Here is a 15,837-nt window from a genome sequence, read left to right on the forward strand (position 1 = left end):
AAATTTAATGAATGACAGAATAAGTAAATTGAAGTTACCTTATTTCTTCTCTCAAGTAAATTCCATTCTGCCTTCAAGAGTCCTGGTGGCTTATCTTCCCTTGCCCATGGTGGTAACCAACTTAAACCTGCCCATATCTCTCTGCAGCCCCCCTTCTTATTTCCTGGGATGGCTGTCTGTGGGCCAGCTCCCTCCACACCACTTTGGACATCAGGCTCGGCTCTCAGAGATCCCAGGCTGAGGTGGTGCCTGCTGTGGTTTGAATGTGGTTTGCCTCTTCCAAAACTTGTGTTGGAATATGCACCCTGGCAGTGTTGGGAGGCAGGGCCTAGTGAAAGGTTTAGGTCGTGGGGGTGGAGCCTCATGAATGCATTTCTTGTGGGAGTGTGTCCCCTATGGAGGGAATTTGATCACCTTTTCCCTTTTCTGCATGCCTACCTGCCTTGCCACCTTCCACCTGAGTTGAAGCAGCACAAAGTCCTCAGCAGAAACTGAGAAGATGCTGGCACTGATTAATGACCCACCATATTCCTGGACTTCCCAATCTCCTAAACCATGAGACAAATAAATCTCTGTTCTATACAAATTACCTGGTCTTGGGCCTTCTGTTATAGCAACAGGATTGAACCAAGAGAAGAGTCGGTTGCATATGAGTTGGGGGTGGGGAAGAGAAGGCAGGCAGGGAAGGCTCAGAGTCTCTTGTTTGGGTGTCTGAACAGATGGGGGCGTCTCTCACTGATAACGGAATATAGGAGGAGCTGTGTGTGGTAGGGCAGGACATAGGAACACAAGTCACAGCTATTTCCATGACAGTGCCTGGCACATAAGTGTGGCTCAAAATACATTGAGATCGCACATGCGAGGTGCACCAAACACATCTGTATCTGCTCCTGGGTGTTCAACAGCGGGTGGAGATGGTGCTGAGACTAGAAAGAGATCATGCCTTATCATCAGTGGTACTTTAGTTAAAAACATAAGGCTTATGCAGACATGAAATAATTTGAAGGATTAGGAAGCACTATATGAGCAAGTAGAAAAAAATACAAATCCACACTGGGAAATAATTACCCAGAGAAAAAGAGATTAATAATAATCAAAGCCAAAGCTAATCTTATTGCCTTGGTTGTGGTCACATTTTTTATTCTCGAAGGGTATGAGTAGTGCTCAGTTATGGAATGCCACCAATTTTATCTTAAGATTTATTGTCATCAAAGTTCTCCACTTTTCTTGTTGAACTTGGTAACTCTTTTATACATGTGATGGCTCTTCTAACAAGTCCCATCTAAGAGGTGTGCTAATTTCAAGAGCTGGGAGTGTTTTGACTTTACAGTTGGAGAAACAGCAGCCATCCTTGTGTGACTCTAAAGCCAGAGGAACCCCCACCTGAACCATTCATTCTCAGCTGCTTTCCTAAAAGGTGATGAAAAATGTCAGATGAGATAAAATCAAACTTCCTACTAAACTCCCACCAGACCACATTTACTGGTATCATTTCCATTCTATTTGTGACACTCATTAGTCAATCATAAAAGGGAACAAAAATAGTTTGTTAAATTATGCTTTGCAAATCTCATTAATTACGAACTATGACTCTCACACTTTCTGGACCTGATTACTCATTTTGTAACTTTCTCAGGCATTTAAATATTTTAATATAAAAGACAAATTTGACTTTTCAATTGAATTGTAGGAGATGGGGCATCTGCAATACCTGTTTATATTGAAGAGCACCCCAAAGCTCCAAGGCACTGGGCATATCCTCGGCTCTCCATCTTTCTGTCCCCATGCTGGGTGAGGTAGGTAAAGCTCAGTGGTAGAAAGCTTGTCTGGCATGCACAAGGCCCTGGGTTGGATCCCCAGCACCACAACAATAACAATGATAATAATAATAATAGTATGCTTATGGGAGTACCTATATGGTGCCCATCCTTTGCAGAGATACTTGATATATGTGGTGACAAATGGTCAGCCATTCCCTCTTCTTGGTTTCTATGTTCCCTGCAGTCAACAGTATTTAGTTTTGTCCTTCAATTTCTAGCCATTAGAGGGCAAGACTGCTTTGGCTAACAGATTCTGAGGCTTGTTTTGAGAACCTGAGTGAAACGAGTATTTTTCCAATTACACACTATCTAATTCAATTTACATTTATTAGAAAAACTGCCAGCTATTTCATGTTAATATTGACATTTTCATAAGCACTTGCAATTAGAATTCAAGCTGAGATTCCAATAAATCTCTTAGATGTTTTACGCTTATTTTTTTGGTCTCAGACTTTGCAAAATATTTTTAAGAACACGTTTGGAGGTCATTCGGCCTTTGGGGAGTTTATACTGTGTATGTAAAACAGTTGAGCAAAAGAAAAATTATTACAAATGGCAGAGCAAATTGGGGACAAATCTAGTGGTGTGCCAACTTCTGTAAAACAAGTGTAGGTATGGAATTCAAAATTCTGACATCAATAAATGGATTCATTAGTTTTTTAGTTTATGTGAACTTCACCCCCTTGCTTCATCAAACCGCAAACTCCCTCACTGCATTTAAAGAACATTTCCATATTTCAAGTACAGGTCTGTTCACTCGCATCATTTTAGTTAGCATTTATGTCTTCATATGAATTGTCCTGCATTTAAAGAATGTCTTATGTCCCCTTGAAGACAAGGCAATGGACTCCAAGTGCCTTATCAGCCTAAATAAAAGGATGTCCACGGGCTAAAATACTTTATTCATCAAAGTGCTCACTCCCTGTTTTGATGTCTAAAGTGTAGCTTCCAAAAGTGAGACCTTAAATGCACAGTGATATACTCTTTGCAGAATAATAAATACTCCCCACTTTGATTTTAGAACAATGCTTGACTGATGGACGGCATACAGATGCAGCAGGTACTGCAGTACGTCATCCAACTTCCTTAATGACATTTATTTGCAGGTGCCAATTAAAAGCCTAGCAAATAGAACATTTCTAAGAAGGCAAATACAGCATTTTCCAAATGGGCAGAGGATAAGAAAGTAAGTTTTTAAGACATTGCAGGTGTTTCATTGAAAACAGTTCTAGCTAATGCAGCCAAGAATGAATGGGTGGTTAAGTTCCCAGTCTTAGGTACACCTTGGCATCACTTCTGATTTTTTAAAATATTTTTTAGTATCAAAGCCAGGCTGCACCCCAGACCAATTAAACCAGAATCTGCCCAAGTGGGATCAGGCATCTTGGTGTGTAAAGCTCCCTCAGGTGACTCCAGAGCAGCCAAGGCTGCTGCCACCACCTTAGTAAATGGAGCCACCTGGCCCAGCAGGGGTGCAGCACTGATCTCCAGTGGCCAGGCACAGCTGCAGCGGTTCGGCTGACTCATAGTGAGGGGCGGGGCCCAGAGCAGATGAGCTCAGCTGACAGGTGGCCAGGGGGATGCACCTGGTGTACTCTGGCAGCCCTTGTGGTTGATGGTCCTGATGGGACCTTCTATGGAGAAAGCAGGTCAGAGGAGCTGGAGCAGAGCCGCTTTCTCCCTGCAGGGACATCTGGAGAAACACTTTTCCACCCCGAGATCCTCACTCCCCCAAACCCTGCTCCAGCCAAGTGGGCAGGTCACCCGGAGCAGCCTGTAGTTCTCAGGCTTTTGCACATTTTCTAGAGCGTCACTTCAGCTGGGGAAGTTCCCTCCTTACCCCTGCCATGTCTGCCTCTGTCCCTACAGATTCCCCATAGACATCCCCACATCGGAACCTCATTTGTCAGGTTGCTGGGTGTCTGCATCACTCTTTGCTAACTAAACACGACCCTGCTAATGGCAACTCCTGTGTTGCTGCTCAGAACTGTCGCCTCTCTCCCTGTTGGAGTTACGATTTCCCAGTTTGGGGCTTCTGTGGCTAACCAGGCAGAGCAACTGCAAGGACAGTGCTTTGTCGAGCACTTCTGTGTAGATGCTCTCTCAAGCCACTCTGCCCCACCTGAAGCTGCTCCCTGGACATGATTGGTGGTCTGTAAATACTTGCTCTGTGGTCACTCTCACATTTAGAGTAGCCTCTGATTAACTGGTCTGTCCACATGTACTTGGGGCCTTCTTCTACTTTATATGTTGTTGCCAAAGTGATTTTTCTCCCCCAAAATGTGAAAGTTTCAGGATCTCATATAAAGATGGCTCCTTTGCTTTAGTGCCTTCCCAGGGTTCTTGGACAGGGCCTGATGAGGTTCTATGGGGCCCGACCCCCACCTGCCCATGTCATGGAACTAAGCTCTTTGCTTCTCTCATCAGTTAGTCCCTCCTGCTCTAGCCTCCCTGGTTTTCTCCCTCATTCATTGTGCTCCCTTCTGCTACAGGACCTTTGCATGGGCTCGTCCCCATGTTTGGATGCTCTTCTTTCTTTTCTTTCTCTTCAGTTCAGTTTCTAGACATGCCAAGTGCCCCCATTCCATGCCTGGAAGGTGTTCGTCTGCATTTCAGGATGTGATGCAGTTGCTGCTCTGCACATCTGTATGGTTTAGGGATTCATGCCTGTCTCCCTTCTAGGTCCGTGAGCTCATGAGGTCAGACCCTGTGTCTACATTTGCTCAATGTTTTATCTGCAGTTCCTACTCTAGTGCCTACCACGTGGACAGTACTAAGTCAGAACTGAACGCTGAATGCTGGCCAGCTGGCTGGATGAATGGATGAACGGATGAATAGTCACTGAAGAATGTATGACACAATGCATGACTTGTCACTTGGTTTTGCAGGCACAGGAAAGTCCTGGTTTGGGGCCACTGCACGGCAGCCTGGCACAGTGGAGAGCCAGTGCAGACTGCCCACCTGTGGGTGGGAGAGGACACATTCCTGGAAGCCTGTCATGTTCACAGCCTTTCCTCGGTCCCCTCAGTCCTGTGATGATGTCACAATAGGTGAAATAACTGATCCTCAGGATGTCCATGCCCTACTGCCTGGAAATCATGCATATGTTACTTTACATGGCAAAAGGGACTCTGTAGATGTGACTGAAGTTACGGTCCTTGAGTTAGGGAGGTTATCCTGGTTATCGGGGTGGGTCCAATATAATATTAAGCTTCTAAAAGTGGAGGGCACTTCCATTCGGGGTTAGAGAAGTGAAATGGAAGAAGACAGAGAGACGTGAAGCTTCGAGAGGGACTCCACCTGCCAATGGTGGCTGTGAAGACAGAGGAAGGGGGCCACGGACTAAGATAGGTCAGTGGCCTCTACGAAACAGGAATGGACTTCAGCTCAGGTGGGCAGCGAGAAAATGGGATCTGAGTCCCACAGCCACAGAAAATGGGTGGGGTCAACCCCTGAGCAAGTAAGGAGGGGACCCTCCCTGAGAGCCTCCAGAAAGGATCTGGCTGCTAACACCACGACTTTAGCCCGGTGAGAGCCAGGTTGGATTCTGACCTGCAGACTGTGAGAGAATAACTCCCTGGTGGCCCATCTCCTGGGTGTGTGTTCAGCTGTCAGAGCAGCAAGGGGACTACTGTAGCCCTTTACATCTAGTCGGCTGTATCCTGTCCCACCCCCTGCCCCTAACCACAGCAGGCAGGAGACGACTCTGTGGCACAGTGGCCAAGCATGTCCTGGGAGGAGCTGGGCAGCACAGTTGACTGGACAAATTGGAGTCACTCTGAAGAGCTTAAATAAGAGCTACAGAGAGACACAAGGTAGCCGTTGGTCACTGAGTGACTCAAGGAGGCCAAGAAGCCAGGCCACCTATTTACCCATGCTATCTGGTTGCCAGGACAGATTCTGAGCCTGCGCACTTCTTGTTTCCCACCAGAAACTCTGGTGTTGCAACTCTGGGGTGGCTGAGGCTCTCCCTCCGGGACCTGGCTCTTTGGGGCATTTCTTGATCTCGGCTGGCAGGTGTATACTTTGGTCCTCACAATGGCTCTCACAACTCCTCTCCCTGAGTGACTAAAGAATCCCAATTTTCCTTATTTGTAGTTTGATCATCCCATCCATCTGGCCTCGGGGCCGGCCTTGCTGGTCTACAGGAGGGGCGGCACGTGGGTGCTCAGACTACCCAGGGAGGCTGCAAGGGGAAGCAGGCTAGCCAGTGACACCCCCCGCCCCGCCCCCCACACAGCTGATGCTCTTTGGTGGCAGCTCAGGAGGTGGCTGGTGCATTTTCCTCTCTGCTTACAAAGCTTTCTCTCATGTCTCTCCTTTACTCCAGAGTCCCCTCGGAGTTCTTGCCTCCCTCTTCCCTCTCCCCTCCTCTGCCCATCTTCCTCTGCTTACCCCAGCCCCCAGGGATACTGCTCATCATGCTAACCCCCCAGAAATGGCCTTTGGTTCTAAAAATACCTTTGACAAACAGATTTCAGAGACTGTCTCTGAAGCAGGGCTCCTTTGTCCCGGGTGCCGCTGGATGCTCCTATCCTCATGGCACAGTGTCAGACTCCAGGGGACCCCTCCACCCCTCACATGGGGAGGATGAGCCGATCATATGACTCCACAACCCTGTGCCTACGCAAGCTCCAAGTAAATAAACACGGGACCAATGTCTGCCAGCAGGCCGGGATCAAAACACATCTCCAGCTGTTGGGAACACAGAGAGCAGCCCTTTCCTTAGAAGCCTGTTCCCGGGGTCTTGAGAGGCCACTTGAAACCCATAGACCTGACAATGGCTCAGGGTATGGCCCCAGGTGTCCTAAGCCCTGTGAAAACAGCAGCAGCCCCTGTGGGCTCCCTTAGCAGGGACACTCCAAACCTGTAGGAAAAAATGTCCCTTTCAATAGAATGCTACTATAGAAAAAAATGTCGCTTCGAATAGAATGATGCCTACCACCTCCGGAGTTGCCACCAAAGAGCAAAGGGAACATTTTTGGATCATAGGGAGTCACTGACACAGCCAGGGGATGAATGCATCAAAACTAAAATTTATCTTCCACAGCCCTTCTGTGTACAGGTGAATCCACCAACAATCCTGTGACACAGGAGGAAAGGAGTAGGGGCTAAATCCCTGGCCTCGTCATGTAGCTAGGGCCGCTCAGACAGGGCATGAGAACACCAAGTCTTAGGCCCCTACTGGGTCAAAACCAAATTCAAACCAGTTGGAGATGAAGCACTTCACTTGTTACCTCTGAAGACCCTGGAAACATATTTGCTGAAACACTTAAAAAGCACAGAAAATCCAAATCCTTTTTTTTTTTTTTCCTTTAAGAAAAGTGACACTGTAGGAATGGAGGCAAAGCCTGAGGTTTCATTCACAGAACAGCTTCCGCTGGTCAGGACGGAGTGGAAATTTCCACACATCAGTGTTTCACATGTATATTTCCAGAGCTAAAGGATGGCCAGAGTCCACAACTTTCAAGCAGATTAAAATGCATAGCTTTCTGAAAACCTCTGCTGACTCTGGCCAATTTTCAGGCTTCTCCAGAATCCAATGGGGCCAACATGATTCACTGAAATTCTTTATGAATTAAGAAGCTGTAAATTACGCATCTTCTCTTTGAAACATGCATTACTTTCCATGCTTTACAGCCAAGTCGAATGAATAGCATCACAGAGGCGGTTTTCTCTCTGGGAAAATGTTCTCCCGTATTTCCCTCCTCTTCATGTGGAGGATCGCCTAGTGAGGTGGCAGCGATGGCTGGCTGGGGAGCAGCCCAACTTGACATAGTTTGGAGTTTGAAAGTGCAAAGCAGTATCTTTGTAAAATACCTCACCATGAAAAGTTTTAAGGCCAGGTTTTAGGCGAATAGCAAGCGCGAACCCCACATGGTTCAACTGGCAGAGCAAAAAAGACAACAGGAGAAATTCAGACTCATGGAAGCTCAGAGACTGCAACAGGAAGTGGTTCAGCAGGGCTGGGAGGCTCGGGCTCCCCTACAAACCCAATGTTGCGTTTCCTTTGAAGTCCTTCATTCCCTCATTAAAGGTGTTCTGGGTGCCAGGCGTTCCCCTGCCTGGGAGTACAGCAGCCTGCACTCCAGCTAGGATGTGTCCAAAGCTGCCTGGCTTAGATGGCTCTCAAACCAAAAAGGGAGGTAGCCCCCTGGCACCCAAGGGCTGAGACTTTGGTTCTAGACAGACAGACAGACAAAGGAGCCCATGACCACAGCCTTTCCTTGGTATGGTGCTACCGGTCAACTGTGTCTACGTTCATATTAATTTACTTAAAAATGATTTTCTGATAAATGCAACAAGGAATGGTTTGGAAGGAAAATAGAAAGCTTGGGAAAACCTAGCTGTCTTCAGAAAATACAGAGAACACCTATAAGATGCTTGAATGTTTGAAAACAAATTGTTTTAACAGCAGTGTCTTTGTAAAGTGGTGCAGATGATGTAACATACAAATGAGTTTGCTCATAAAGTGTGGGGCTGGGCCCAGTCCTCTTTTCCCTTGACCATGCAGGAAGTGAAATGTAGGGTCTGAGTGGGCAGTCAGGACTGGCTTCTACCACTGTGGGCCCCATGACCTGTGTCCACCGAGGCTTGTTCCTGCACCTGTGAAATGCCAACATCATCTTCATCTCCAGGGGCCCCTGTAGACCTAGACCCCTTTACTTTCCACCAGGAAAACCATTCATTCCCTCCCCCAGCAAGCTCAAGGCCAGCTCAGCTGTATGCTAAGCAGCTCTGCAAGGCTCAGAGCCAAGAACACGCAGCCGGGTTTTGGCAACTGGATAAACCAAGAGGCTTCAGAGGATGGAGACCTGGACTAGCGTGGTAAACTGGTGGACCCACTCAGGCCAGTCTGGTACCTTAAGTGCATGTGGCACGCAGGAAGGGTCCTTGCTTGGTGCATAGCCCCTGAGAGGGTGACCTGCACAGCCAGGGTTGGCACTGATTAGCTCTCGCCCCAGGCAAGGCCTCAATTAGGGGACAGTGACTCTCCACAGCTGCCTATGCCCCAGAGAGACACAAAAACCCTCTCCTTTGAATCACACAACAGAGCAGCTGGGCTATGACAAGGAAAGGCTATGACAGGGGCAATTTTATATCAAGGGTTTAATGGGATCAAGAAAAGGGAATAAAAAGTTTTAGCTATTAAGAAAAGAAGGAAAGAGGAGGGAGGAAAGGAAAAGGAGGAGGAGAAAGAGGAGGGAGGAAGGACGAGGATGACAACAAAGAAGAGGAAGAGGAATAAGGAGGAAGAGGAAGAGGAGGGGAAGATGATGAGGAGGATGAAGAGGAGCAATAGACCCTCTTTCACATAAGCTCTCCTTGAACAAGAAGGCAGCCTTCTAACAGTGTACTCTGGGCAGATGGTGAAGGAATTGAGTCTCTCTCCTCTCAATCCCAGTACCCCAACTTTCTGCTTGACCATTTTGGGGAGTTTAGTGCTTCCCTGAAGAGGCCTTGCCAACAAATTGTCTGATGAGGTCATCTGAGATGACCCTCCCAGAACACAGCGCTCACACTTGGAAAAGGGCGAATCTCTGCGGGGAATTCACTGGTATGGCTCAGGTCACATCCCCAAGGCGGTGACCAGCTCAACACAAACAGAAGACTATCTACTACCAATTCCAACACCTTATGAGCTCTTTAAATACATTTCTCTCTGTTTGTAATTTCTCTAGTGATTATGCCTTATTATATGAATGCATGAAAATCATATTGCACAGAATGATTTACAGGATGCCAAAAAGCTAGACAGAGGTCAAGAACCTAGGGCATTCCCCTTGACTCTTGCATTGCTATTGGAAGAACAGAATTCACGACTAGTTTCCATCTCTGGCTTCTCAGTGTTTTCTGCTATCATTCGGTTTTAGCCTTCTTAGTATCAGGATTAAATCAGAACTTTGAAATATTATTTTGGTTAAATGGAATGTACTCTATGTTTTTAAAAGAAGATATAAGTATACTAATCAAGATCCAACACAAACAATAAAGATAATTTGAGAAGGCATTATTCTGCTAATAAGTGGTTCTATGCTTTGAATATAAACTTGTTATTAGAGAAATATATACAGCCATCTTCCTAACATGTGGTTTAAAGACAAAGATTAAGGCTTTCAACATCAAAAACTAAAAAAATAAAACAAGACAAAAACCTAAAGCAAAAATAGATAAAAGCCAGTTTAAAAATATATCATCAAAATATTTCATTGAAGTCTTATAGTTGAACAAATACAAATACAGATTTATATCCTTTATACAAAAAGCCTGGGGCCAGAAGTGGTTTGGATTTCAGACTTTTTTGGATTTGGGAATATTTGCATATACATAATGAGATCTTGGAGATGGGACCTAAGTCTAAACATGAAAGTTACTTGTGTTTTATATATACCTTATATAAATAGGGCAAAGGTCATATTATACAGTATTTTTAGTGAGTCTGCATTTTGACTGAGCCCTGTCCCATAAAGTCAGGTATGGTCTACTGGGGCTCAAAGAGCTTCAGATTTCGGAGCATTCCAGATTTTCAGATTAGGGCATTTGATCTATACTGCACAGGGAGTGAAAGGCTCAGTTCTACTGCCTGGGTTACAGCTCTGGATGAGATGCTTTGCTTCTCTGATTGCAATGCTCTCAGCTCTAGTCACAGTTCTCAAGATGACAGTGACACTGAGGTGATACACAAAAATGCTCCCACACCCTAAACACATACTTTTACTATGTTTTGAAGAATTCGATGAGGACACAGGAGTTTGGGCCGTGTGCTGGCATAGCGAGCAACTCCACTGATCTATAGCTGAATGGCTGATGCTGGGGAGCTGGCAGCAGACGGGGCAGGTACCATGTATCTTGCTGCAGTGGGGGCCATGTTTGGACTGACCCCTCAATGTTTCTTTCTTGCTCTACCTGTGCCTGTAAGCCCAGGATATCTGGAGGAACCCTTCAGCTCATGTCAGACAGAGACCAGCATTTCCATCTCCTAAACATGGGGCTCTCAGCTACTCAGAGAACTTTTGCCAACACAGTCACAAGAAGATGAGAAACCTACCTTTTATTCCAGTGCTGGAAGAAAGATACACAGCCCTGCCCTCCATTTTTGGTAACAATTACTGGGGTCAAGACTAACATCTTTTATGGAGCTGAGGATCCCCAAAGAGGCCCAGAAATACAGTTATTGCTGTGTTGGCATGTCCTATTGTGCTGTGGTGGAAAGAACCTTGAACTTGAAGTCAGAGATGACAATTGTCATGACAGTGCCCCTTATTGGAGGAGTGACTCTGGAAAGCCCTAGGTTCTTTTAGGAATCTGAGGATCCTCCTTAAAAACTTCCCTTATGGGTTGCAATGGCAACTGAATAGGAAGAGGGATGAGAAAAAAAACCCCTGCAACCCTCTAAGAGAGACCCTCAAACATATTTGTTCTTCACCATGACAGTGCTGGTCAGAAGTCACAAGGAATGATCTATTACCTAGTACCAAAAACAAGCTGAGAAAATTAGGAAACCACTGGCCACTTCAGGGAAGCAGAGAAACCACCTCCAACACACAACAGGACTTACCAGGTAGCGCTCCTCCTGCCTCATGCTGGGGGTGCGGATCATGTGGTTCTGTTCCCCTCTCCAGTCTCCAAAGCGACGAAAAAAATAGTTAGATAAAAACCGGCTGACGGGGTCTCTAATGATGTTGATGTAGACGGGCTGGTCTCCTCCAAACCTAAGACACACATGCACAAACAGGGAGCTCGTTACAACCCATCGCTTCTGCAGGAAGAAAAGTGGACAGGGTTTTCACTCTAGTCAACCTGCTACCTAGTGACTGCCCCATCTGCCCAGGTGCACACCAGCACATCACTGAGCATGTGTGCTGACAGGCGTGTTGTTTCATGCAGGAAGCAGAGATAGTGACATCTTATCCAGGCCCTTCAAGAAGCTGGGAGGACATGCTGATAGTCTAACTGTACACAAGCCATGCTGCTAGTCAGCATCAAGGCACAGACATCATCTGATCTTCTCTCTAGGCTCAGACGCTGAGGATGGGGGCTCTGGATGCCCACTGGTTGGCACAGGACCCACTGGCACGTAGCGGGCCCTTAGTGAATAATTCAATGGACTGGTTAATGCTGGGTGCTGTGGTGGGTGCAATGGTACTTCTGCACTGTCATCCAAACACTCCCTGGCAAGGAGCTCTGCGGTGAGGGAATTAACAGCAGCCAGAATTCACTGGGTGATCTTTCCACCTTGTTCCTAACACTTTATATGTCCACTCACTGAAGCCCCCCGACACCTCCACAGAGTAGAAACCATAATATCCCCCATATTATGGGGGAACTGTGGCTGAACTGAGAGATGAAGTCAGGTGATCAGGCTCCAGAATCTGTGCTATTAAACCATGGAAAGACAATTCCAGAGCTGGGAAAGTTAATAATGTAATAGATATGAAGAATGAATCAAAAATCAATGTAATTATCCTGCAGTGATGGAAAGTGGTTTTGATTTAAAAAAAAAAAGATAAATATCTAGGCATTCCATGTTCATTCCAACTACAAAACTTGAACAACTATAGTAGGAGTCAGTCTGAGAGCAAGGCTTTGCAAGCCATGGTGACTGGGCTGCTGGATTTTCTTGAAGGACTCCCCTTTTTCTGTGAACTGTTTGGAAGCAGGGGTCCTGTGAAGTCTTGGCTCTGGGCAAAGCTCATGCTCTGGTAGCCCTCCTGAGGGTCCCTGTGATCCTGTGACCTTCTGATAAGAATGACTTCCTATTCTATCAGGGGTCACAAAAAGCTCAGAAAAAAACAGGCAGGGAGACCCCAGCTCCCACTTCTCTAGCTGATGGATGGTTTTCCTTTCAAAACCCAGCTCAGACTCACAGTCACCTCTCCAGCAATGATCTCCAATGGACTATCCACTCCCCACCTCCTCTGAGCCTGAGTCCTCCTCCTGTACTGTGTTGGCATGCCTATCTCTCTCCTCAGACTGTGACCCTCCTGCAGCCAAGAACTATGTCACTGAGCACAGTGGGTGGCCTCATCAGTGCTCAACAATGGTGATTGATTGAAGAAGTGTGTGCCCAGGCGTGCACGCTTCCAAGTTGTTCCGTTGCTACAGTATTAGGGGCTCTGTCATCAGAAGATATGAGCTTCAAAGATTTTTCTGAGCATCTTATTCATATAATGTTTTGTCCAGTTTATTTGTACTTTTTTTGTTTATTTCATTTGGGATCAAGGATTAACCTAAGGGTACCTAACCTCTGAGTCACATCTCCAGCCCTTGTTTATTTTTTAAAATTTTGAGACAGGGTCTCACTAAGTTGCTTAGAGCCTCGCTAAACTGTGGAGGCTGGCTTTGAACCTACAATTCTCCTGCCTCAGCCTCCCAAGCCTCTGGGGTTATAGGTGTGAGCCACCGCACCTGGCCTTATTTGAACTTTTGAAGACAATCTTTAGAGAAAAAAAATCCAAAGGAATGCAAAGGAATAACGCCAATAGTGAACTTTCAGACACCAGGATGTGTGCATGATATCCTGGATTCCCCAGATTCTACGAACTAGGAAAATAGACTGCTCAGGAGTAAGGCCTAGCCTTGCTAATGGAATCTTGTCAGTTCCCAGATGATGTTCAGGCCACTGGAAGAACATCTAACTGTAGTCCTAGGGGTTAGCTGTGCCAACCTCCAGCTAACCACCACACATATCCTGAATTTATCATCCTCTTTTAATTAAACTGGGTTTCATATCTATGATAAACAGTAACTAAAGTAATAATGTTAGGCACTACAAAATAAAACTTGCATACCAAATATGAATCCAATATGATCCTCCAAAAATTAAATCATGCTTTCTTTCACAAACCTCAATGGTACTTCTATCTTTGTGAGAACAATTACCAGTGTTAATTAGTAACTTCCCAATCATGTCAATCAACATACAGCTTCCCATTAGGAGATGGTTCTCAACCTGACCACTGCCATGAGGCCATGGATGTGAGTACTGACCAGCTTACTGAGCACAGATGGTTTGCTCCTGTTTATACACAGCATCCAGATGAAAGAATTCCAGAACAGTTTTCCCAAACACAAGTATTAGATGGCTTATAAAGTCACTGTCAACTGTACTACAATAGCCTCTGTCTAGAAATTTCTAACTATCAAGAGATATGTCTAATATCTCTCTCTCCCTTTCCAGAAAGCAATAATAATAATGGTTTCAAGCTGTCAATCCCAGTCTTTTTGGTGTGTACAAGTTCCTCCCAAACTGGCAAAACCCAGGTGGTGTGTCAACAATATGAGGCCAGAAGACCACCATGACATCACCAGAGTATACCTCGTGTCCTAGTGCCTGAGGAGGAAACACATTTCCCTCCCTCATTCCACCCTCTTTCAGGATACGGTTCTCCTCTTCAGTATTCTCTTAACTGTGTTGAAAATTTGTAGTCACACTTATAAAGTCCTCTGGGTCTTGTGAACTTATGGCTCACCTGAGTCTCCAAGAGAATGAGAGAGAAGAGAATGCTTTGACCCCACCATCCCAGTAGCACAGCATCCTGCCTTATGTTTAAAACCCCTGGGAGAAGGTTCCACGGACTCCCTGTGAAGTCCATCCTACTGGTCAACCTGACGATGACAGAGTCCTTGTCCTACCCAGCCGACACTCCTGACCTTCCTTTCAGGCACACTTATTTCTGTCCAAGTCATCACACACAAAGGATTAGCTTCTTTGGGGCGTGAGTTTTTATTCCTTTAGTTTTTTTTTTGTTTATATATTTTTAAAATTCCTTTGGTTTTTATAATAAAACTTATTTCCCTTCATTTTGTAATCCATGGTTCTAACTTGCTATTTATTGTGCTTTAAAACACCACAGAGACAACCGCTGATCACAGGCTCCAAGATGCTCTGTACCAGAGAACGGAAGAAGAATCAGGCAGTGTTTCATTTTTTACTTAGCAACAGTGTTGTCCCTTGGTCCCCGCAATTATTACTGTATATTCGAAGCTCTCTCAAGTCATCCTAAAATAGCAGCTATCACCAATTTCTTTGACTTTTGTTCACAGGTCATATTCACCAGCTCTAATCGTCCTCTGGGTCCCCTTCTGACCCTCTGCAAATGGATTCTGTTATTTTTATTTTTATTGAGTTTCTAATCTATTTTTAATGAGAAGATGAAGATCCAAAGCAGGATATAATCTGCTAACAATAATAACCGCACGGTTCTCATAGCATGGCAGCATTTCAAATGGTTTCCTTCTATTTTCTTCAACATCTTAATCTACTTGGCAGCAATACTAGTCATCTCTTCCACAAAGCAGGGGTAAGAACCTTGTATGCTTTCATCAAAATACTAAAGGTGTTCTTCCTATAATAACAAGTAATGCACACATTAAACCAAGACTTCAAACCAGGATTATCCTGGAAAACTTGGACTATTTTGTCCTCCTCCAACAGTTTAATTTTCTACACCTGGTGACAGGTGCTGAAAACATATCTTCTTTTTTTTTTTTCAAATTGTGGTAAAATATACATAATACAAAATTTACCCTCTTTACCAAGTTCAAGTGTACAATTCGTTGGTGTTAAGTACATTCACACTGTCGAACACCATCACCTCCATATCTCTTCAGAACTTTTCCATCATTCCAAGTTGAAACACTGCATCCATTAAATGATAAATCCTTCCCTCTCCTTCCCCCAGTCCCTGGGGATCGTGATTCTACCCAGAGTACATCTTTTTTAGCCTCTGGCCTGGAAGTAGGCATTACCCTTGCACTACTATCTGTGGTTCAAGATGGAAAGTCCAGTAGGCTGGAGGCCCACAGCTCTGATCCTTGCCAATGAGGGAGGAAGACACACTGAAGTGGGAGAGAGGCCATCATGGAGAAGAACAAGACTTGGGAAAGACTGAGGGGCTGCCCAAGGGAGAAAGGCAGACATGGTTCATTAATGGCCCTTTGCTGGAAGCCAGTTGTTACAGTGTGGATGTGAGATGTTCCCCAAAAGCTCATGTGTAAGACAATGAAAGAAGGT

At 45.4% G+C, this 15,837-nt stretch overlaps 1 protein-coding gene across 1 annotated transcript in view; it reads right to left on the reverse strand.

Moving 5' to 3' along the window:
- Window positions 1-15,837, reverse strand: part of Ust (uronyl 2-sulfotransferase) — a 267,090-nt gene that overhangs the window by 77,946 nt on the left and 173,307 nt on the right. The window contains exon 5 of the mRNA XM_005321354.5: window positions 11,380-11,533. Coding sequence (XP_005321411.2) covers window positions 11,380-11,533 — 154 coding nt within the window. The remainder of the gene's footprint in view (window positions 1-11,379; window positions 11,534-15,837) is intronic.

Source organism: Ictidomys tridecemlineatus, chromosome 8 (assembly GCF_052094955.1).
Source record: "Ictidomys tridecemlineatus isolate mIctTri1 chromosome 8, mIctTri1.hap1, whole genome shotgun sequence".
Taxonomy (NCBI): domain Eukaryota; kingdom Metazoa; phylum Chordata; class Mammalia; order Rodentia; family Sciuridae; genus Ictidomys; species Ictidomys tridecemlineatus.